The sequence below is a fragment of the Procambarus clarkii genome, chromosome 62, assembly GCF_040958095.1.
Source record: "Procambarus clarkii isolate CNS0578487 chromosome 62, FALCON_Pclarkii_2.0, whole genome shotgun sequence".
Taxonomy (NCBI): Eukaryota; Metazoa; Arthropoda; class Malacostraca; order Decapoda; family Cambaridae; genus Procambarus; species Procambarus clarkii.
The window spans coordinates 22,979,574-23,003,880 of NC_091211.1; the positions used below are offsets into that span (position 1 = coordinate 22,979,574).

The 24,307-nt window shown below is 42.6% G+C and overlaps 2 protein-coding genes across 2 annotated transcripts; one reads left to right on the forward strand and one right to left on the reverse strand.

The window, feature by feature from the left end:
* The first annotated feature begins 463 nt into the window (after positions 1 to 463).
* Positions 464 to 3,444, forward strand: LOC138354357 (golgin subfamily A member 6-like protein 26). Its single transcript, XM_069308520.1, has 3 exons — positions 464 to 572; positions 1,751 to 1,803; positions 3,166 to 3,444. The coding sequence occupies exons 1-3, from the start codon at positions 464 to 466 to the stop codon at positions 3,442 to 3,444; spliced, it is 441 nt and encodes a 146-aa protein (XP_069164621.1).
* Positions 3,445 to 21,656: 18,212 nt separating this feature from the next.
* Positions 21,657 to 22,895, reverse strand: LOC123766601 (dentin sialophosphoprotein-like). The gene is made up of 2 exons (XM_069308521.1): positions 22,852 to 22,895; positions 21,657 to 22,716 (listed from the first exon to the last, which is right to left on the reverse strand). Exons 1-2 carry the CDS (start codon positions 22,893 to 22,895, stop codon positions 21,657 to 21,659), a joined length of 1,104 nt encoding a protein of 367 aa, XP_069164622.1.
* Between the last annotated feature and the right edge of the window lie 1,412 nt (positions 22,896 to 24,307).

The following is a 24,307-nucleotide window of genomic DNA, read 5'->3' on the forward strand; positions in this document are numbered from 1 at the left end:
TTTGGAAATTATGAATATTTTTTCGGTTTTCCAACCTGCTCCTTTATTTTCAATTTCTCTATTTACTTTGTCAATGAGATTCCGCCTTTATTGGCCATCAGCATCTTTGCTCCCAGGAGAGGAGAGAGATGAGCTGCTCTGTGGGTTATCTTAAGACTGTGGTGGATGCTGGCAGCCTTTATCAACCACAGAACATTTATGCCCATCTTGTATGACAGAAATTTATGACGGAAATCTGCATTGTTTTGCTTCCCAAGTTCCCTGCGTCTCTTGTATAGCATGAGCTCTAGTGTTTGTAGGCATGACATGCGCTCAAGTGCTTGTCGATATGGCATGCGCTCTAGTGCTTGTCGATATGGCATGCGCTCTAGTGCTTGTCGATATGGCATGCACTCTAGTGCTTGTCGATATGGCATGCACTCTAGTGCTTGTCGATATGGCATGCGCTCTAGTGCTTGTCGATATGTCATGCACTCTAGTGCTTGTCAGTGTGACTCACACTAATGCTTGGCAGTATGCCACACAGTCTTACGGCCCAGCAATGCAAGGCTCAGCATATGAAGGAGGCAAAAGTATATAATCCGACGAATTTCAGTTATATGACCTGATCGCGTTGGGTTACTAACTTGACGCACATCTGTTAGAAACTACATCTGTTTACATTTATATTTTCTTGAATATATTTATATTTAAAATACATTAAAGCGGATGATGCTGCCTGACTGGAGAGTGGGAGCCTCCTGGTACAAATTGGCCAGGTTTTATAAAAAAAACATTCGGGCAATACATGTCAGTATGTTTAACTTGAATTTACCTGAGGGAGCCACCATCTCTCTAGTGACCTCGACGGGGACAGAAAGCCAGGTGGGGGGTGAGGGGGTGGTCAAACGTCCATGTTATTGTTTCTGGGGATTTTTGTCCAACTGGATTTTTGAACTGCTCATGGTATAAAAAGAGACAGTGGTCAATACCTGTCAATATGTAGGAACATTGATGGTATATGAAGAGAGAGAGATCGGTCAATACCGATCAGTATGTAGGAGCATTTAAAGTATATGAAGAGAGACATCGGTCAATACCGGTCAGTATGTAGGAGCCTCTATGATATATGAAGAGAGAGAGAGAGAGAGATTGGTCAATACATGTCAGTATGTACGCGTCAGTATGTCTTGTTGTGTATGCCAGGGGCGTGAATGTCCTTCTTTCATCTCATAACATGTGAGTCACGTCCGTCGTGGTGGGGTCCATCTCTCCACCTCTCACATGACTCAAGAGTCTGGTTCTGCTTCCTGGGATATCTCTCACTCATTTAGCTAAACAATTGACAATCTTTTGAAGCTAGTTACACATATTTATATTTAAATATATTAAACCGGATGATGCAGCCACTCTGGACAGTACATAACCTTTAAGCACTCACTGTATATATTGTAACCTTTATATATATAATAAAGCACAAAAAGGAAGGGGTGGTACCTACCTTGAGGCTACCTTGAGGTGCTTCCGGGGCTTAGTGTCCCCGCGGCCCGGTCGTCGACCAGGCCTCCTGGTAGGAGGAGAAAAGCACACAGAAACTGTATTGGAGGGGACCTAAACATTCCCTCTAATGTGTTATGTGTGGTTTCCTCCGAGGCTAAGGGTCCCCCTTCTTCCAGCCAAAGGTGGTACTCTTTTTCTTTTATATACAATAAATTAAATACAATAATTTACACAAATACAAATTTATATCAGTAATCGTTTTTATCACAAGTGATTGAACAAGAGACTCGCAACAGTCACTATACAAGACACTTTACATCTATGGTGAGTCACACAGTTACTAGTCTTGACCCACCCAACTGGGCAGCAGCTTTAGTCATGTGCATGCATTATCTACAGTAAGCAAATTTTGGATGCTTTGTTAAGATTCCTGGCAGTACATCATTATGAATGAAGTAAATACACATTTCTTGGGCTCCATTGATGGTGCAATCTCTGAATTCCACTTTTTTCACATTCCGTTATGTAATGAGGCAAAGTATGCGAATAGTTCTGCTGACAGAGTTTACATTTAGTCAAATCTACATCAGCAGATGTTGCAAACCCCCAGAGGTACTTGTAGCCGAGCCTAAGCCTAGCTGTGGTAACATCTAGAAGTCTACTAACTTTATTGGATGACCCATAGACGTACGGTACTTCCTGCATAATAGAATGATGATAGATGGAGTAGTGTGAATTTCACTTTGCCTCAAGTCTACGAGATTTTGTTGATGTTCCCGGAATATTACTGCCCTCTGGCTGCTCAAAGGCAGTCAAAGATTGTAATCAATTCCCTCTCTATGAGCAAAAGTTTTGACTAACTCATCAGTTCTATCATGAATTCGGAGACCAATATGAGAAGGAATCCACAGGAGACAAACTCTGACTCCATCATTGATTATTTCATTATATCTGTGACTAGCTTCAGATACAAGCACGTCACAGTTATGCCCTGGGAAGCTGTCACATATGAAAACATATTTGTTAAATACCTACGTAAATTGGTCAATTAACCCATAAACGAATAACATCAGACCCGTACTTGTGTCTTGACATGCCCCACAGGGTCCAGCACAAGCTTTATCCGTCCAAACCCAAATACCAGATTAAACCTACAAGCACCAATGGCAGCCACCCGGACTTACTGTACTCTCGCAGCCAACTAGGCAGCGCTGGTCGGGCAAGCATCCCCCACACCGTTCCTGAAGCCCGACTCGGAGGGTTTCGCAAGATATCTCTCTATTAGGGCAGGCGAAGCCACGGGGCGCCCAGCCGTGTCCTCTACCCCTGAAGGCCCAGGGCGAGATAACTGGCCGAGATAACTGTTGAGATAACAATATCAAATAGTTGATATTACAGGATAATTCACAACATCGGGATTCAACTATGGGAAAACATCCCCAATACAGCGACTGATTTAATTCCTCTGCATAAATTCGTTGTGTTTAAGTAACCATATATTTTCATGTTCCTTATCTTGACAATTAATTATCTAGGCCTACCAATCACTCTACGCACTAACCTACCATTCCTGATCAAATGTACTAGTGATCGGGTGTGTTGATGAGAGAAGAGTAGGGAGAAGCAGGCGACGAACAGGCAAGTGAGAAGGAAGAGCATTAAGAAGACAAGAAAGTCAAGGAGCAGAAAGAAGAGGTCAAGGAGCAGAAAGAAGAGGTCAAGGAGCAGAAAGAAGAGGTCAAGGAGCAGAAAGAAGAGGTCAAGGAACAGAAAGAAGAGGTCAAGGAGCAGAAAGAAGAGGTCAAGGAGCAGAAAGAAGAGGTCAAGGAGCAGAAAGAAGAGGTCAAGGAGGAAGGAATAGACATAAAGGACAAAGCTGAATTCGATACACCAACATCATCTCACAATATGCACTGGAGAAAGCCTCGAATACTTATTCATTCTCGAATAGTCATAACACAGTAGTCCACATCCTCGGCTCACAACCGAGGGAACCGGGTTCAATCCTCGGGCAGGACAGAAGCGGTTGGGAACGTTCATCTAGCAGGGAAAATACCCTGGAGTCAGTCAATTGTTGAGGGTTGCATCATGGTGAAGGCAAGTAATTAGGGAAACCTCGATATGTAACGAGATCAATTACATTTATCTAAGAAAATACATCATAATCTTGACAGTGCCATTTTGATTATATATTAACTGGCATTACTGAAATAATAATAATGATTTTTTATTAGGATTTAATAAAGTATTATTTGTTATTAATTTATTATCACTTGGATTAATAATTATAATCAAATTTATTATAATTATCACTAAAAAGTGTAACAAGATTTTGTTATGAAAACAGGCTTAATAAATCTTTGTAGCCTTGTGGCGATGTTGTCAGCAGGAGACGAGCTTCAGCTCCCGGACCCCCACAATCATATCTAGGGTATTATACCGTACTGTATTTTAAAACTGAGTGGTATGTGTGTTGACCGTTATGCTCCTGATGTGAGGTACACAGGTGTGTGTGTGTGTGTGTGTGTGTGTGTGTGTGTGTGTGTGTGTGTGTGTGTGTGTGGAGGCGAGGAACAGCTGGGTGATATATTAACTGTTGCGGGCGAGCGAGGTGTGTCAGTCAGGTGAGGGGCGGCAGTCAGGTGAGGGGCGGCAGTCAGGTGAGAAGGCTTCCGTAGCAGCTCCATCAGCAGCTTCAGCAGCAGCTTCAGCAGGAGGTCGCGGTCATGGTCAGCTCCCGAGAGGTATGTCTGTCCTCCCTGTTCGCCAGGGGTTCTTTCCACAGTGAATACAGGGAAAATTTACTTCTGTCCTCAACCATGTTTCACAAAAACAGCTATTATGACGACCGGTATAGGTCTATTGAACTATGACTTGAGGTCTATTGAACCTCAGTTCAATAGACTTGAGAAGGTTCAATAGACATCAAGTCCGCCACCCAAACTAACCAGACTGATGCTACTTTTGGTGTCGGCTTAAACGCCAAACAATTAACTTTTTTTAGACAAGTCACTTACGAAGACGTTATCTTCAAGATGAAAAGAAAAGAATGTTTCAGTAACTATCATACGACAATTTACACATTCCTGGCCCCACAGCCTTAAGTGAATTTCATGTCCCCAGGTAGTGGCAATGGTGGTAATGGTGGTTATGGTGATAATAGCCCAACACACGCAAGCAAAACCACCCATCGACAGAGGATCTGGATTCCTACCTCCTTTCAAAACAGAGCTCCTCGTAAGTGTATTGAATTATTGATGGAACTGTAGATGTTGTGTGACAATTGGTACATAAAATGGTATATTCAGCATTGCTCCAGTCATTAGATCACGAGCGTACCTTAAGGGGAGATACTAGGGTAACTAGTGATTGTTTAGGGAGTTTGAAGTATAATGACTGGATTAGCGTGTGTACGTATGGTGGAATCTTAGCTAGTGTTCTGATGAACGAACGATTGTCAGAGTCCTAGGACCTTGTTCATGGTCATTTTGTATATCCAACCATATGTCGATACACTAATAACATCGGTACCTGTATTATCCATGTATTCTGAATGCCTGTATCTGTATTACCGGTATATTTTGTATGCCTGAACCTGTATTACCAGTACAGATTGTATCTCTGTCTCCCTCAGGCGCCCTACCCTGGACTGCACCCTCACGTGATTCGCTGTTGCTGGTGGCACTGGGACACTCAAGGCTTCAGCAGGTTAGTAATGGCACCTGGCCAGGTCCTCCTCACCCACCTGTTGTTGTTTCTATGCACCTGTTAATTTTCACATGTACCTGTTTCTTTTCCCTCGTACCTGTTTCTTTTTCCCAAGCAGCTCCTTATTTTCCACGTACAGGTTTCCTTTACACGCATATGTGTCCACACGCACATGTGTTCTTCACACTCACATGTGTTCTTCACATGCACATGTGTCCTTCACACGCACGTGTGTCCTATCCACGCGTTTCACGCTTTTTACAGTATTTTTTAACCTGGTTAAGAACATTATTGATATTTTGGTTAAATATAAATTTAATAAAAGTCATACAAATTTACATTTATGCAATGAGAGCAGTACGTGTATATGTGTGCTTGTTCTTTCCTGATGTGTAAGTTTGTCGAAAGGTGAGTTTTATGTCAAGTGGACCAAGGATATAGTGAGGGTTTTGAGTTCAAATATGAAGGAAATGCATAGCATAGTGTTCCAAATGTTAAAAGACGTTCAGGATGAAAGTTTTCTGATTGTGTAGCAATTTGGGTTTGTCCTTAACTTTGGAAGCTATGTTGTTCTAATATTATTCCTCAGGTCCTTTTCTTAAATGTATATAATAGTTTGTTGTGTTTCTGCTCCTTTCTATATGCTTTCCATTCCTCTCCCTAAATGTTCTTTCCATATTTCTTGCTTATGATTCTATCGTAAATGCTGTATTTAATCTTCCCGCCTTGGTAACCGACCTTTTGATGGGGAGTGTGTCGCCTTTATCTACTTTTTAATCGTTGATAAGGACATATTAGAGCTTGCAGCTACAGTTAATCTTATGAGCCTCCAATCGTGCAGTAATTAAAGTCACGTAGTGGTCGTAGACTGATCCGGAGAAGCGGGCTTGATATTGAAAGAATGTGAATTGACTGTTGTGTTGCAGGAATGGTCGTGACCTGAGACGACAGCAACGGGGTCAACACGGACCTTATCCGGCTTCTGTTGTGTCGACTCTGTTTTAAACTTAAGGTAAGCAAGTCTGGTGGGAGTTCCCTCCTTTACCCTCTTGTAATAGAGCCCTCAGTACTCTATTTAGCCATCCTCATTCCCTCCCTCTTAATTAATTTTTACCCATTCTCTTCCTGTCATCGTTTTGAGGAAGCCACCACACCATTCCTCTGATATCTTCATTTTCCTTGACAGTGTTTCTTAACGCGATCGCCACCATCCTTGTCTCATCCCCCCTCTCGCTGTTTTCAGTAAGAAACCAGCCCATTTCCCTATCCTTTGATCAGTATCCTACTATTCCATGCTCTCGGCCCCATGTACATTAACACATTTACTTTCCTCATGTTCAGTAACCCATTCTCCCCTCCTTCAGGTATTCACTAATCCATTTTATCTACCCATGTTCAATAACCTATTACTCCTTCCAGTGTTCATTAACCCACTGTCGCATTCTACCTATCCATATTCAGTGACCTACTAACCCATTCTCTCTCCCCCGACGTTCAGTAGCTCAACTGGACAATGTTTCTTTGTGCTCGATCGATGGTGTTTTGCTTGGTTGCGGCGACATCTTTCCTGTGCTAGCAGGGTTCTCCTCATAGTGCTGAGGGACTTAGCTAGGCAGCCCCTGTGACTCAGCCTTTGAAGTACAATTTCCTTGTGGTTAAACACTGTCCCCTTGTGACTCCGTGCCGCAATGATCTCAGGGCTCTTCTCTTAGGGGTTCTGGTGATCCAGGTACCCATTTAGGGATATGGGTATATGGCTCTCTATTGTTCCCAATCAGTCTAGTGGGTTGTAGCTGGCTCTATTCCTCCTCTAGCAAGTCTTCCTCTTGGTAACAGATTGGTCCATTCTTCCCCAAGCAAGTTTTCCTGTTGGTAATCTAGTGTAACCTAACCTAACCTAACCTAACCTAACCTAACCTAACCTAACCTAACCTAACCTGCCAATAATGACCAGACCACACACTAGAAGGTGAAGGGACGACGACGTTTCGGTCCGTCCTGGACCATTCTCAAGTCGATTGTGACAATCGACTTGAGAATGGTCCAGGACGGACCGAAATGTCGTCGTCCCTTCACCTTCTAGTGTGTGGTCTGGTCATCATACTTTAGCCACGTTATTGTGACTCATCGCCTGCATATCCTGCCTATAGACTACGTTGATATAACATTTTACATACTAATAATGTCAGAAATGATGAAGATTCGTAATGCTTATATTATTATTAATCTTTCGGTCAACCTTGTGGCGAATTTTCATTAAAATGTTAATTATACCTTTCGTAGATTGATGTTCTAAACTGATTTGTATTCTCATTATAACTTCAAGTTTATAATTACATGAACTGTACCCTACAGTTATCTATCAGGAACCACAAGTACAGTTATGTTACAGTAATTTGAGTTTCGTTACATACTGTTAATTAATGTTACCGTTTAATGTTAACCAACTGTTAAAGGGTTACCAAGTCCATCATGTGTTTCTTTATATGTTATGTAGTTCTAAAATCAATTAAAATGTGTATTCTTCTCTTTCTTTTGTGTGACACAGAAACTAGTGAGTGGAGGTTCAATTCTAGATCTCTGCTGGAAATTCATGCTGGAAGTCTCCTACCAGTTTCTGTTGGAAGTTCCTGCTGTGAAACGTCTGTTCAAAGTTTAGTGCTGGAAGCCTTTCCTGGTAGCTTTTTGCAGGAAGCTTCTGCTGAACACCTATGTTGTGATCATCTGTACACGCACGCACGCACACACACACACACACACACACACACACACACACACACACACACACACACACACACACACACACACAAAATTTGGAGTCCTGTCATTATTTTTCTCCTCATTGGCAGGCTTTCGGTCCGCATCATGATATGATAACTATGATAACTCCTTACTTTCATAAACAAAAAATCGTTATTATTATTTTCTTATTTATTGTTATATTTCTAATACGTTATAATTTATTTCCAAGTACTTTTCTGTTTGACTTTGTTAACTTATTCACGTTTCTGATTTTATCAAGTATTAAAAGCCATTTTTTTGTGTTAGACGGATTTTGGGTAAGTTTTATTTCCGCGCGTGTACGTGTGTGGGCCGCGGGGACACTAAACCCCGAAATCACCTCAAAGTATCCGCAAGGTTAGGTCAGTATAGAGCCCAATACCGCCAAACAATTCATCAGGGCTAGCGTTAGAAGCACCGCCAGGCCTGTCTCCTACAAGGTATCACACCCTTTTCACTGGTCAGAGCGCACAAAAAATACAAAGCCCAAACCTTACCAGAAACGTACGAGTGCAAGCATGCCTCACCTCCCGATGTATAGAAAATGGGGGGTATTTATAAGCATGTTTCTTCTCATAGCATTTGGTGATTTTTGTACATTAGGAACCATGACCTAAAGTGAGCCGCAGTAGTCGAGAGAACGGGTTGAATAGCGCCTCGCTACAGTCCCCTTTGTTACGAGGTGCTCCTCCTCCACTTTCCCCGACCGTCGAAGTAGTTGGGCATCATTCCTTTCCCTCGTCCCATCCCAAATCCTTATCCTGACCCCTTCGAAGTGCTATACAGTCATAATGGCTTGGCGCTTTCCCCTGTTTAACTTCCTCTGTTCAGAAATTGGTGGAAAATGCTAAGGTTATCCCCAATCCTTGGATATTATCACCATTTATTTATCCTGGCTCTGCTGCCCAAACCACTTCGAATGCTTCTCTCTAATAATATTGTACAAATATCACAAATTCATGCATTTCTGTATTTTAAAACACAGTGTTAAGTCATTTCCAATCACAAAGTGCTCTAAAGTACATTTGTAAGGTGCTGAAATAAGTGAATGACGATTGTATTATTATGTATTTTTCAGTCTTTGGTTAAACAAAATTTATTGAACAAATAAACTATATGATACATTGAAATAAAATGTATTAATTACAGTTTGGACCATCTAGGACTCATGGAGAGCTTACATATTACCAGATTTGGTTGCAAGAATGATATGGTATGGGGGAAGATGAGGTATGGAAGAAGGTGTAGCATGAGGAAGAACCAAGACTTAAAAGAAAGTGAGGCATGAAGAAAGGCGGCGAATGAGGCACAAGAGAGAAATGAGTGAAAGTCTGGTATGAGTGGAAGATGAAGTATGTGACAGAAGTGGGAAAACTGGTAGTGAGATACAGGCAAGATATCAGGAAAGACTAGGTATGAAATCTACAGAAAACCAAGTCTCACTCTCCATTTTCTTAATTAAACTACTTGATACAGAATAACATAAATCCAGTAACAAAAAATATATATACATTTTGTTTACAATTAACGTACAAATAAAGCAAGAACAGGAACAAATGAATGTTGCTGCGAGTCACAATTGGGATTTTTAAATTGGTTTAGTGAATGATTTTTCCTAAGAAACGTGTAAATAACTAATGAAAATAATCTGAAATAGATAATAACTTCGAGGCATTGCTCAGGACAAAACATCAACACTAGTGAGGAAACTTTACATAAACTTGTATACACATATGAGTATGCAACATTGCAACAATCAAATGCTGGAGCGTATCTGAAGCAAAGTCAGTCCATTTAAACTTTATATGACACAATCAAGAGTCATAGAACTTATCTAGTGCATAGTTTAACTAGTACAGCGTAGACGAGCTCAGGCAATGTAACAATGAACACACATACACACACACACACACACACACACACACACACACACACACACACACACACACACACACACACACACACATATATATATATATATATATATATATATATATATATATATATATATATATATATATATATATATATTGTATATAAAAAATTGCTAACCACACAGCTTGTCCTCCTAAGATTTCCCAACGTCAATAAACTGTCGTACTAAAGTGCCCTTATCCTAACCAATCGGAGGACTCAAAACAGAAAAACGGGACAATATGTCACTTTCGGGAGCCACTACCAATTTTTTGTACAACAATTTTTGACCTTAGGTAGAGCATACGTCAAAATGCGACGTTCTATTAGGACGACGACCACAACATCGTGGATAATAACATTTCATTCACTTGGACCATCAGAACCTTGGAACGCAGAGCACCAAAGCAGCAACTGACAGTCCTACCAACTGAGTCACCAGCACCCACAATAAAGAATGGTTCTAGAGACGCCCATCTGGAACTTTAGACCCTCCCTAGAGGGCCACTTTGGCAGGAAGATGTTTATATGACTAGGGCGTGGATCACCTTCATGCCAAAGTGAAGGCCTAAAGTTCAAGATGGTTACCAGATGGGTGTCTCTAGGATCCATATTGTGCATGAGGGTGACTCAGTTGGTTGGACTGCGTGGTTGCTGCTTTGGTGGTCTGCGGTTCGAGGCTTTGATGGTCCAAGTGAATGTAATATATTTTCATATATATATGAAGTTCTCGAAGGAATCAGATACCTTGATGATTTTATAACAAAATCTATGAACAGCAACAGAAGTTAAGATGCGGATCGAACCCAAGGAAATATCTTAGATTATATATATATATATATATATATATATATATATATATATATATATATATATATATATATATATATATATATATATATATATATATATGTATATATATATAATCCAGTAACAAAATTCTATATATATATATATATATATATATATATATATATATATATATATATATATATATATATATATATATATATATATATAATCTATAGATTATATATATATATATATATATATATATATATATATATATATATATATATAATCCAGTAACTATATATATATATATATATATATATATATATATATATATATATATATATACATACACAAAATTACCTACAGATATGATAGGAAGCGCTTCAAGCTGCCAGACACCACTAGTTAATCCACATCTTCTTCCTACTGATGTTGTGTTCCGACATCACGTACACTGTAGCAACGATGTACACTGAACGTTCACTGTAGCCCTGGACGATGTTCAGGACTAAAGTATAGTTGATGGTTGGTCAGTAAGCTAGTGTGGTGGTTCTTAATATCTGTCCATAAGTTGACAGGCCTTAATAACCCTCTAGAAAGTGTTGTTAATATAGGGGCGACGACGATCGAGGAATCGGATGCGCCCCTCAAGAAGGTGTCCGGATGAGTCCGGTGCCTAACCCTGTAGAAGGTGTCCGGATAGGTCCGGTGAACAGATTGTTTACTTCGCATCATCTCTGAAATCAAGAACAAATATATCAATCAAGAACTAAATCTACATTGCAAGTAACTACATTATAGAACAACATATGTGCTTTAGCAACCCCTTGTACCTTCTTGTGCGCATATGTAAATAAATACATAAACAAACGAGTCGTGGAAGTATTTGCTCAAAGAAAACGTTATTGGAAGTGTAAACGTTCGAAGGGGAGACTTACCTGCAGGCACCCGTGTACTCTACAGCTCATTCACTTGGGGCTTGCCGGAGTTTATACTGCCAGAGAGTCGCCACGATCAGGTGCCTGGTGCCTCAAGTCACGGCCATTCCTGACAGGTAAAGGATTCATCGTATGAGTCTCGTGTGAGAGGTGAAGATCATGTGAGTCTCGTGTGAGATGTGAAGCTCTTGTGAGTCTCATGTGAGGCTCATATGATGTCCACGTGAGTCATAATTCGAAGTATTATGTGAGTCAGAATACGACGCTTAAGACAAAGAACGTAACATACTTTCGTTCAGATCGTCCAGGAGAGCTGCTTAACAAATTCAGATTAGCAATATGATCATGGCTTTACAAGAAAGTAAGAACTCTTGTATATAAATAATTTCGTAGTGTCGAGGCGCTCACCTGGAGAAGCCTTCGGAGTCGTAGCCATTCCAGCAGCAAGGCGACTTGCTGGGCAAGAGACCTCCCTGTGAAGTAAACACATCTATCAAGCTTTTATATATTCCTATCACCCTGTTAAGTCAAAAGTTCTAAATGGTCTACCTTACGAATTGAGATTTTTTTATTTACTTGAATACGATTCCTTCTTGAGGTTATCTTGAGATGATTTCGGGGCTTTTAGTGTCCCCGCGGCCCGGTCCTCGACCAGGCCTCCACCCCCAGGAAGCAGCCCGTGACAGCTGACTAACTCCCATGTACCTATTTACTGCTAGGTAACAGGGGCATTCAGGGTGAAAGAAACTTTGCCCATTTGTTTCTGCCTCGTGCGGGAATCGAACCCGCGCCACAGAATTACGAGTCCTGCGCGCTATCCACCAGGCTACGAGGCCCCTTAAAGGGACAATAGTTTGAACCTAATTATAAATATTAGGATTTATAGATTGCTGTTGCACTTTATAGCCGGTCGGCCGAGCGGAGAGCACACTGGACTTGTGATCCTGTGGTTCCAGGTTCGATCCCGGGCGCCGGCGAGAAACAATGGGCAGAGTTTCTTTCATCCTATGCCCCTGTTACCTAGCAGTAAACTTGGTACCTGGGTGTTAGTCAGCTGTCACGGGCTGCTTCCTGGGGGTGGAGTCCTGGTCGAGGACCGGGCCGCGGGGACACTAAAGCCCCGAAATCATCTCAAGATAACCTCAAGATATAGCAAGATTTCTCTTGAAATTGAAATTTGTGCTTTAACTTCAATTCAGATAATCAGCTATTTAAACATATTTCTAAGCCAGTACGACTATATAGCACTTGGAAGGGGCTTGAGGATAAAGATGTGGGATATGACCAAGAGAAGGAAGGGTGCGAAACCACTTGGACCATCGGGGCGCGAACGTGGACCAGCAAGAAGCAACGGGCCGTTGCTGTGACAAACTATAGTCCAATGAAGACTATCGGAAAGTTTCCTCCTTATCTTTGTGTACGTTTTTAGTACATATACCTCAGAGTTTCCCAAACTGCGTCGAACTGTTTGGATTTCTGATACCATCAAGTCTCGTCTCCCTCCAGCCCGTTCTCCTAAGGTTTCCCACCGTCCAGAAACTGTCATACTAAAGTGCCATTATCCTAACCTACCACAGGACCCAAAATAGAAAACGGGGCAGTATGTCAAGCTAGCGAGCCGCTTCCATTTTCTAGTACGATGATTTTTTATCTTAGGTAAAATATACGTCAAAATACGACGTTCTATTAGGAGGACTAGTCTCCATTGGCAAGGGAATCAGCGCCCCTTGAGATGAATGCTAAATCTTCCCTTACCTGTAATTAAAGTATCACCCTCACAGGTCTTTGGCAGACACCTGACTCGGTCATGTTTACAACCGGAGAGTCATCTCATCCAAGACTCCCTAACTCGCACTCAAACACGAAGAAAATACGTGAAAATTAGTTATCGCTCTTAAAACAATTGCTAGTCTTAGTGAGAAATAAGAAATCTGTATACATATACTGACGAGACTGACGGATACAATGGTGAAGCAATTATGAGGCGAAAACTCTGAGGCAATAAGGTTATATAGCAAGTGGGAGGGATATGAGGACACGGAGCAGGGATATGCGGAATGGAAGCTGATATATGAGGACGAGGAGCTGGAAAATGAGGACAAGGAGCTTGGATATGAGATCAAAGAACTAGAATATGAGGACGAAGGGAAGAAACAGTGTGATACTATTTGCACCATCGAGAATCGAACGTTGTCCCTAGAAAATGTCAGACCGTCGCTCTACCAAACAGGTCAAGTGTCTCAGAACGCAATGTGAGAGAGATATAGGGAGACGGAAGCCGTGGAATTCCTTATCAACTTAATGACTAGTACGTAACTAGTAACTGGTGACAAGTGCATAACTAGTGACGAGGGTGTAGTGACTAAAGCGTAACTACTACGTAACTAATGACCAGTACGTAATTGGTGAATAGGCGTAGTTAGTAACTAGTATGAATAAATTATTATTTTTTTTATTATTATAATTATTATTATTATTGGTATTAATATTATTATTATAGTTTTTATTATTATGTAATTTATTAAAATTTGTAGTCCTAACGTACTGTCTTCGACGATAAACAGAAACTATAATAATGAACAAAATCCAAATATCACAAAATCTAATTGTTCACTAAACAAAATTATTTCAGTTATTGCTACTGACGACCACAGGCGTGTGGGGGGGGGGGGGGGGCGGGGGGACAACAACAGACTACTCACGTAAGGACCGAACATCTTCTTGATCTCATCATAAGATTGGATTCTATTCCTATAGGGCCTGAGCCACCTGCCGTAGCCGTATCTTGCGGGTTCCACCATGTCCACAGCCACCAGTAGCACCACCACCAGCACTGCCACCGTTACCTGGCGGAGGTGTTGGTAACGTAATGACGTTAGTCGATCTCGTATAAATAATAATAATAAAACATTGTAATGTGAAAATATTTAATCACGAAGGAAACTTGAAACAAGAAATGAGTTGAGCGATTTTGTGTTAATCAACACACTACACTCAATGGAATGTTGTTGTTTTTAGATTCAGCTACTCAGAGTAAAACGTTCCAAGTAGCACGGGCTATGGTGATCCCGTAGTGGACTTACCTGACACGGGAGCTGAGCTGAAAGTGGAGTTCAATGGAGTTTAGTTTTTTTTTTATTTTTACTTGGCGCCAATCCTTAACTGTAGCCTCTATTCACTCAGCAGTAAATGGGTACTTGGTTGTTAAACGATTTCGGGGCGGGTCCTATTCTGGGGAAAATTAGGATTAAGGACTTTTACGAACTGCTATGCGTGTTGTGACTGAACAAAAATGTAAGAACTCTTGTATATAAACAAAAAACAAAAACAAATGTTGTTGTTTTAGATTCTAGTCAGCTACTCGGAACACAAGTTCCAAGTAGCGCGGGCTATGGTGAGACGGTAGTGGACTTGGTCAATGGAATGTTGCTTTAGATTTAGCTACTCAGAACAAAATGTCCATGTAGCACGGGCTATGGTGAGCCCGTAAGTTAATGGAATACTGTATAACACTTGAAAACACACACACACACACACACACACACACACACACACACACACACACACACACACACACACACACACACAATATAATGTTTATTGTATCTATTGCGTCGTATCTATTTTCTACTAGGTGAATAGAGGCATTAGATGAAAGAATATCTGCCTTTTTGTTTTCTGTCTCGGCCAGGGCTCGAATCCTGGGCTTGAACACTGACCCGTAGTCTGGTAACTGTGTGTTATTGAATATAAGAGAGAGAGAGAGAGAGAGAGAGAGAGAGAGAGAGAGAGAGAGAGAGAGAGAGAGAGAGAGAGAGAGAGAGAGAGAGAGTTAGATCAATGATTGTAAAAAAAAAAATCTATACTTGTAACGTTCTTGTTCGGAGTGAGAGAGAAAGTGAACGCAAGTCTTTAGAGATCGGAATGTATATTATATTGCTTACCCTGTCGAGAGGACCGAGCCATCTTTCCTTCAATTCTCATTGCCTGGAGAGGAGAATTGAAGGTAGTGTTTGTGGTGCAGACACGTAGCTGAGTCTTGCTGTTGAAGATTTTAGGTTGTATCTAAGTGTATATTAGCTGGTAATAATTGAAGGGAAAGTGTCTGATATGCAGTGCTTCGGTTAGGTCACATTTCCTATTGTCGTGGTATATGTTGATTATTTCTGAGTTGTTGGTGAGGATATCTCTGGAGATGGTCTTTTTATGTGTAAAATTTATGTGATTTGTAACAGACTTGTTGCTTTTGCATGGCCAGATAACGTAATAATGAGGATAAAACGCTAAGTCAATTTGACTATCTAGCACTTGGAAGGGACATGAGGTCAAGGAGCAGGGATAGAAAGAAGGGAAGGAACGCTGCCCAACCTATTTAACAGTCGGGAATCGAACTCCGACCTCGGGAGACATCTCCCGTCACGCAGGGTGCAGTCGCCCCTCCACAGATCTCCAGTATCAGCTCTTGATACTGGTAATGGCTCAAAAGGGCCACCACTCACGGGCTATTCATGCCCGTGCCACCTTTTGGGTGACTTAATCTTCATCAATCAATCAACTCCGACCTACAAGAAGCTTGGTCTTCGCTCTATCGACGAGTCTAAGTAGATGAACCTTTTGCACAGTCAGGCATCTTGAAAGAAATCTCAATATATGTGCAAACTAACGTCTCATTCAAAGGAAGCTAACACCGTTCAAACAACAAAAACATTTACGATTCTGGAATAAGAAGTAGTTACCCAGTAAACTAACATCCCGTATTGGAGACATAACCTCAAATCTCAGTCAGTAATCAAATGTATTATTTTCATCTGTGTTATTTCTCGAAGTGTAATTCCAGCAACCATTCTCCCTTTCGCTTTCTGTTCAAAGCGAGAGTTTCTTCCATATGTGGCAGCATCCAAGGACGCGGACGCCAAGGATGCCCGTTGTGAATGACAATGTGTACATTAGTGGAGCCTTTGTAAGCCTCCCGTAACTGCGGCTGCCTTGGCTGTTGTGTGTGTGTGTTCCATTGTGTTTCCTCTAGCCAGATTTGTTGATTAATTTGTTTTTATATTTTGAATCTTAGTGTATAATTGACAGTCACCCTCTACACCGGGCACCTGGCCTTCTCTACACTGGGCATCCATCTACCTATACACTGGGCACTCATCTACTTATACACTGGGCATTCATCTACCTATACCTATACACTGGGCCTCCATCTACGTTTCCACTGGGCATCCATCTACCTCTACCCTGGGCATCCATCTACCTCAACACTGGGCATCCAGCTACCTCTGGAATATGGAATATGGCACGCACAGGATAGAGGCATCCATTTACCTCTACCCTGGGCACCTTCTCTCTACTTTAGGTATCCATCCCTAAACTGGGAACCCACTCTCCTCTACCCACCCACCTCGATACTGGGCTAACACTCAACTTTACAATGGGTATCCACCCCTCTACATTGAGTATCCACCCACCCACCTCTTTCAGTACACTGGGCACCAACCCTCCTGTACCCTGGGTATCCATTCTCCCCTCCCATTGGTGCCCCACCCATCCCTATTCTGCGGACCCACCCTTCCCTTCTCAGACGAAGGACCTACCTTGCAGCAGCTGACCATGTCGACTTCTGCGACGATGCCTCCTGACTGATGTTCCCTTCACTTCTTCCTTATTATATCCGGGGGCATTCCTGCCACGCCCACCAGCTAACACGTGCGCATGTACGCCTGCGCACCTGATGCACGTTTTTGTTGTTGTTTTAGATTTAGCTACACAGAACGAAATGTCCATGTATCACGGGCTATAGTGAGCCCTGATGCACAGTTTCCTCTTTCTCTTACAATCATGTGAACAATCGTGTATGTTCTTTGACAGTCAAGTGCATCTATTTGTATGTGTGTGTGTAATGTCTGCTTCTATATGTGTAATGACAAGCAAACAAACATTAGGTGAAAACACACACACACACACACACACACACACACACACACACACACACACACACACACACACACACACACACACACACACACACACACACACGTGTGTGTGTGTGTGGATAGCGCGTGTGGGCTATTCTGTGTGTGGATAGCCTGTTGGATATCGCGCAGGACTCGTAATTCTGTGGCGCAAGTTCGATTCCTGCACCAGGCAAAAACAAATGGGCAAAGTTTCTTTCACCCTGAATGCCCCTGTTACCTAGCAGTAAATAGGTACTTTGGAGTTAGTCAGCTGTCACGGGCTGCTTCCTGGGGTGTGTGTGTGTGTGTGTGGTATGGAGAAAAAAAAAGTAGTTAGTAAACAGTTGATTGACAGTTGAGAGGCGGGCCGAAAGAGCAGAGCTCAATCCCCGCAAATACAACTAGGTGAGTACACACTGAAAGTTCAAATCCAGAGTGAGCTTTAAGATTTGCCCGTAACGCTGTTAGTGGCTTTACAAGCATGTACCAGTCACCAAAACCTGTACTTTTACAAGCAAACAACTACAAATAGGATTGGTCAATAAGCTACCATAGTTGCCTTAATAACTCCCTCGTTGTTGTTGGGCTGAACCAAGCCACCGTAGGTCTCAGCAGCTATTAACACCAAACCACGCGGCGTAGTTAATGAAAGTTACAGACGTGGGAGGAATGAAAGAGCTTGTTACAGACCTGGAACATCACACTAGACCTGAAACATTAAGCCTGGTGTGTAGGGAGCTCCGGTCTCCGGGCTCCGGTCTGCGGGTATATTAAGGGACTGATTTCAGATTATTCAGTTATTTTCGTTTATCTACTTCCAAAATAGAGCAGGTAAGCAGAAGGAGAAGAAGTGAGATATTAGAGTACGAGCGAAGACCTTTGGAGTTCCCTTTTGGTTTATTTTACCTCTAACCCGCTCTATCCCTACGTAAAGCAAAGGGACACAGGCTGAAAGCCGGTTAGAGGTAAAATGAAATGACGAGGAGGGACGGAGGTAAGAAATGAATGGTGAGAAGAGAAAGCAAAGTGAAAGTACCCAATCTCCCAAAAGCTGCATCACCTTCCGACGGCTTAGGAATTAATTAAAATTGTATCAATACTTAAAAGAGTGTTCCCGTTTCAATCACGTAACCCAGAAGTGGGAAGAGTCATAGAGCAGGTGCTCTATGACTCTATAGAATCACAGCGCTCTATATAGTGAGGTATTGAGCACTGAACCAAAGAAGATGATAAGAGTGCTTTTACGATGGTCACCGGCATTATCAGAGGATGACATCCCACTTGCGCCTGAAGGAAGGTTGTCAAGGCCGTCACTCGCTTCGTCTCCTCTCACACCGATGCTATCCGACCCATACTGGACATATTGGAAGGGACATGATGTGCTCAAGAAAGCAACTCCCTGTTGACATCGCATATAAAATCCTGTTTATAAAGATTGATGTTAACTTTACTAAGGCGTGAGGTGATTCTCAGGCCAAACTCTAATCCAGAGGAGAGGGACGTTGGCTTAGAGCTTAGAGCTCTATATATCTATGTATCTACCTATATATCTATCTATCTATCCAGAGCTGTGTGGTGTGTGTTGGGAAGAGCACGTCATGGTTCTAGTAGAGATTTGTCCCAAAGATCCAGCACTTAGCAGTTCCTAGTAAGGTTTTAATATACTGTGAACAATATCTATCTCATCTAGTACTGCTATATACTGCATTCTTTGATTATCAGCAAGAGTGGGATCACATTCAACATTGCTTCCACACTGTTCAACAAGTCCCACTCATTTGAGGTAAACTATAGTAACTACTTGCTTCCCCAGAAAACATTATGAGTAAGGAGTCTTTTTCAGTCACGGAAACTAATCATTTATATCATGTGTAAGATGGGTTACGGGGCCTGATCCCTGTTAGATTCTGAAAATTCCTTCCTCTTTTGTACCTCTTTACCTTCTACAGAGGTGTTAACTGTCGTTGTATTTGTTGTTTTAGATTCAGCTACTCGGAACAAAAAGTTCCAAGTAGCACGGCCTATGGTGAGCCTGTAGCGGTGTTAATTGTCGCGATTCCTCACCCGCATCAGCATAGCTCTTTGTCACTCCAGATTGATTCTGAAACTTGGGGACTAGTTTTATGTGTGTGTGTTCTCACCTATGTTTGCCTGCCGGACGGGTTTTAGCTCCTGAGCCTCGCCGTTTGCCTAGTGCAATGTCTCCCGAATATCTTCCTGCTTTTCATTCCTGCTTGTGAAATTGTGCATTGAGTTAGCCTAATATACCGGCCTCCTCTTTCTTGTTAAGTTAACTAGTTATCTATTTCTCCTGTACACTGGATCATCTGATTTACTAGTATACATCAATGCATTCTCACCCAACCCTTGTTTCATTTAAATATTACATCAACACATTCTCCTGTTTTGTTAGTACTTATAGTAAGGATGAGGACCATAGTATATATACCGACGTACAACGACATTAGAAAGTAGAAATCTGAACTATTGAGTTGGACAAGCCGGAAAACTATTTTTTACTTATGTTGCTTTGACAAACTAACCTAATATAACCTATTACGACTATATAGCACTGGGAAGGGGGTCAGAATAAGGATTTGGAATGGGACGGGGGGGGGGGGAAGGAATGGTGCTCTTGGACAGTCGGGGATTGAACGCCGACCTGCATGAAGCTTGACCGTCGCTCTACCGCCCATCCCAAGTGGTTGGGCAAGTGCAGGAGGAACTTGTGAAGAACCTGCAGAACAGCTTAACGCTTCTCTGGACGCGGCTTCCATCATCAATCACTATTCTCAACGTACTGCGAAGCAATGAATAAACCTTCACTATAACCCGTCGGTGCTCCGTAATTTTTATTCAGGTACATAAATGTCATATGTTCGGCTTACCTGCTAATTAATTCAGTTCACATTTTATTGGGAAAGTTGCCCACAAAATGCACATATCTCAATATATGTGGTCAGCACAGTAGGGTTACATGTAAAATGGCTCCAGGTTCGATTCCTAGGAAAGATAAAGATGTTTGGGTAACGTTGTCTTTCACCTCATGCCTCTCTTCACCTAGCAAATAAATAGATACCCCCTAAAGTTAGGTAGCTGTTGTGGGTTCCATCCTGGATTCAAGCATCAGCTTCTATCCCCCGCCTATTCTGTGGTCGGTCACCTTAAGCAGTGACTCCTGTTCAGTGTCATTCCAGGATTTTAAACTGAGTGGAGTTGGCTGAATAGTCTATTCAATTGCACCTATTCCTTAATAAACATAACCATATACCCATTTTCTGTTCAGTCTTTTCAAGTATTAATTGATACTGTTGGAGTCGTCTTCATTGTATAATAGCTGAGGGACACACCTTGTGTGGGATCGTAAAAAATATTACACACAATGGATGATACCAGGACACAATCTCAACAATCACGATACATTCCCCGGAACTACAAGACATTACTTGACATCTCAGCTCTGGTGCGTAAAACCTATTAGACTGCTACCCTCGTCACAAGGTACAGCGCCGCTCTTGTGCCAGGTAAGTCCCCCTACGGGCTCACCATAACCCGTGCTACTTGGAACTTCCGAGTAGCTGAGTCTTAAACAACAACAACATACTACTGCCCTTTGCGTGCTCGCGGCAACTGGTTAAACAAAAACACAAACACACGTCTATCATCCGCGTTACGAAACAGGATGTAAGAACAAGCAGTGAAGAGAGTCATGCATGGCGGAATTAATAGAGTGAGGGAAAGAGAGACGGAGAGATAGAGAGAAATACGATATTCATGGTGTTAGACCTAGTTAATGAGGACTTGGAGACATGAGAGATAAGATAGACCTCCCTGATAAAAGATAACGTAGGAGCCAGAGTCATGTCATTACACAGGAGCCCCTCAGGGCTGTATAAGTATCCGGTATTCCCCGCGTGTATACTCGCCCCCTAACACATCAGTACAATCCTCACGCTGCTCTACTAGGATGACGGCGTATATAGTCTCGTCGACCCGGGAGTTTCCACCGTGGCTGCGCCCTAACAATTGCCTTAACTTGGATTACTGCGCAAATTCCGGTGGCAGGCCGGACTATGCACAAAAAGAATTAGGATGGTAAAGAATTGCCGTCATTACTATCACTGCCGTCCTCACTATCATCATCGTCCTCACTATCACTGCCGTCCTCACTATCATCATCGTCCTCACTATCATCATCGTCCTCACTATCATCATCGTCCTCACTATTACTGCCGTCCTCACTATCATCGCCGTCCGCACTATCACTGCCGTCCTCACTATCATCGCCGTCCTCACTATCACTGCCGTCCTCACTATCATCATCGTCCTCACTATCATCATCGTCCTCACTATCATCATCGTCCTCACTATCACTGCCGTCCTCACTATCATCATCGTCCTCACTATCATCATCGTCCTCACTATTACTGCCGTCCTCACTATCATCGCCGTCCGCACTATCACTGCCGTCCTCACTATCATCGCCGTCCTCACTATCACTGCCGTCCTCACTATCATCATCGTCCTCACTATCATCATCGTCCTCACTATCATCATCGTCCTCACTATCATCATCGTCCTCACTATCACTGCCGTCCTCACTATCATCATCGTCCTCACTATCATCATCGTCCTCACTATCATCATCGTCCTCACTATTACTGCCGTCCTCACTATCATCGCCGTCCGCACTATCACTGCCGTCTTCACTATCATCGCCGTCCTCACTATCACTGCCGTCCTCACTATCATCATCGTCCTCACTATCATCATCGTCCTCACTATCATCATCGTCCTCACTATTACTGCCGTCCTCACTATCATCGCCGTCCGCACTATCACTGCCGTCCTCACTATCACTGCCGTCCTCACTATCATCGCAGTCCTCACTATCACTGCCGTCCTCACTATCATCGCAGTCCTCACTATCACTGCCGTCCTCACTATCATCGCCGTCCTCACTATCACTGCCGTCCTCACTATCATCGCAGTCCTCACTATCACTGCCGTCCTCACTATCATCGCAGTCCTCACTATCACTGCCGTCCTCACTATCATCGCCGTCCTCACTATCACTGCCGTCCTCACTATCACTGCCGTCCTCACTATCACTGCCGTCTTCACTATCACTGCCGTCCTCACTATCCCTACCGTCGTCACTATTCAGTGTTCATCCCATTGTCATGATGATTAGAGAGAGAGAGAGAGAGAGAGAGAGAGAGAGAGAGAGAGAGAGAGAGAGAGAGAGAGAGAGAGAGAGAGAGAGAATAAGATGATGAGACCCTTCAGCACTTTCTTCCTCATCAACTTGGTTACTATTTCTCATTAATATGAGAAATAATTCCAACCTAACTTTCCATCTGGGATGTGATCCCTTTGGGAAGGGAACTGTCAGGAGAAGCGCCAAACCATTAAGACATTATAACACTGGGAAGGGTTTTTTTCTACCACAAATGTGGCCACACATTTAAACTGCTAACCAACTTATACATTTTCTTCTGTCCTCCATAGACAAGGTTAGAGATCTTTTAAGCAAATAGTTCAGTGATTTATTGAACAATCAATTACAAAACATGATTGTAGTGCTTTTAACATGCTAATCTGACGTGGGTAAGGATTTGGGATGGGCCGGGAGGAAGAGAAATGGTGCCCAACCACTTGGACGTTCGGAGATTGAACTCCGACCTGCATGAAATTAGACCGTCCACCCCACGTGGTTGTTATATAAAGATCAGTGGAGAACACGGTACCAGGACAACAAAAACAGTAATTACAATAAGTGGTGAGAATATTCCTTCCTAACTAAATAATTTCATCTGGGATATTAATCTAAGCAGTGGCAGTACGTCAAGTAGTTCGGGGACAGAGACAACCGGACTCCAGGGCCACAATAATAATTAATATCCCGTTGTTGGTTCGCTAACTTTACCGGAGGCAATAATGTCTGTACGTCTTAACTTCACTCGTATAGAGACGTCAGTATGGGAGGAGAAGAACCTACCCTCCAAGATGAGGTTCTCCGTCCAGCGCAAATTGTTTTCTTGCTTCCCCGGACCCAAGATAGAGGTTAGCGGCGGCAAAACTTCACTCTCCCTGCAGGTTCTTGAGTGTAAACACTCCTGGTATGGGGTTCAGGAGTGGGATACACACCGCCAGAAGGGCCTTGATTTAAGTAAAACCCATCAGGACGACGTCCTTAGAGTCCAGTTATTAGTGGGCAAGGAACTGCTCACGGAATGTATGGTAGATGTTGGTGATATCTTGTAGTTTGACTCTGACCATCGCATCGCTGCCAACTACGTCAAGTTTCCAGGAGGGAAGAAGCTCAAGTCGGCCGTGTTAGACTACGAAGTGGTCCGTAAAAACATAAAGGTTACTTCTGGCAATAAAGTAACCAGTCGACTCCCAGACAACGACACTAATGCCTGTCCTGAGGACACAACTATCTCTAGTGAAGGTGTCAAGTCGGCCCGACGCACAGGGATGAAAGTAGCCCAGACGAGGCCCAAGTATACACTTCAACTGGTGGAATCTAGACCTGCTATACAGCAAGAGAGGCTCGCTGGCCGCCGTTGAGGGATCCGTTTAAAACTCCTACGGGCTCACCATAGCCCGTGCTGCTTGGAACTTGGTTCCAGGTAGCGAATCTTTAACAACAACAACAACCTAGACAAGAATCGTTGAGTAATGAGCGGAAGCCCTTAATGTCTTTGTCTTTTTTTGTTCGGCTTGGTGGCT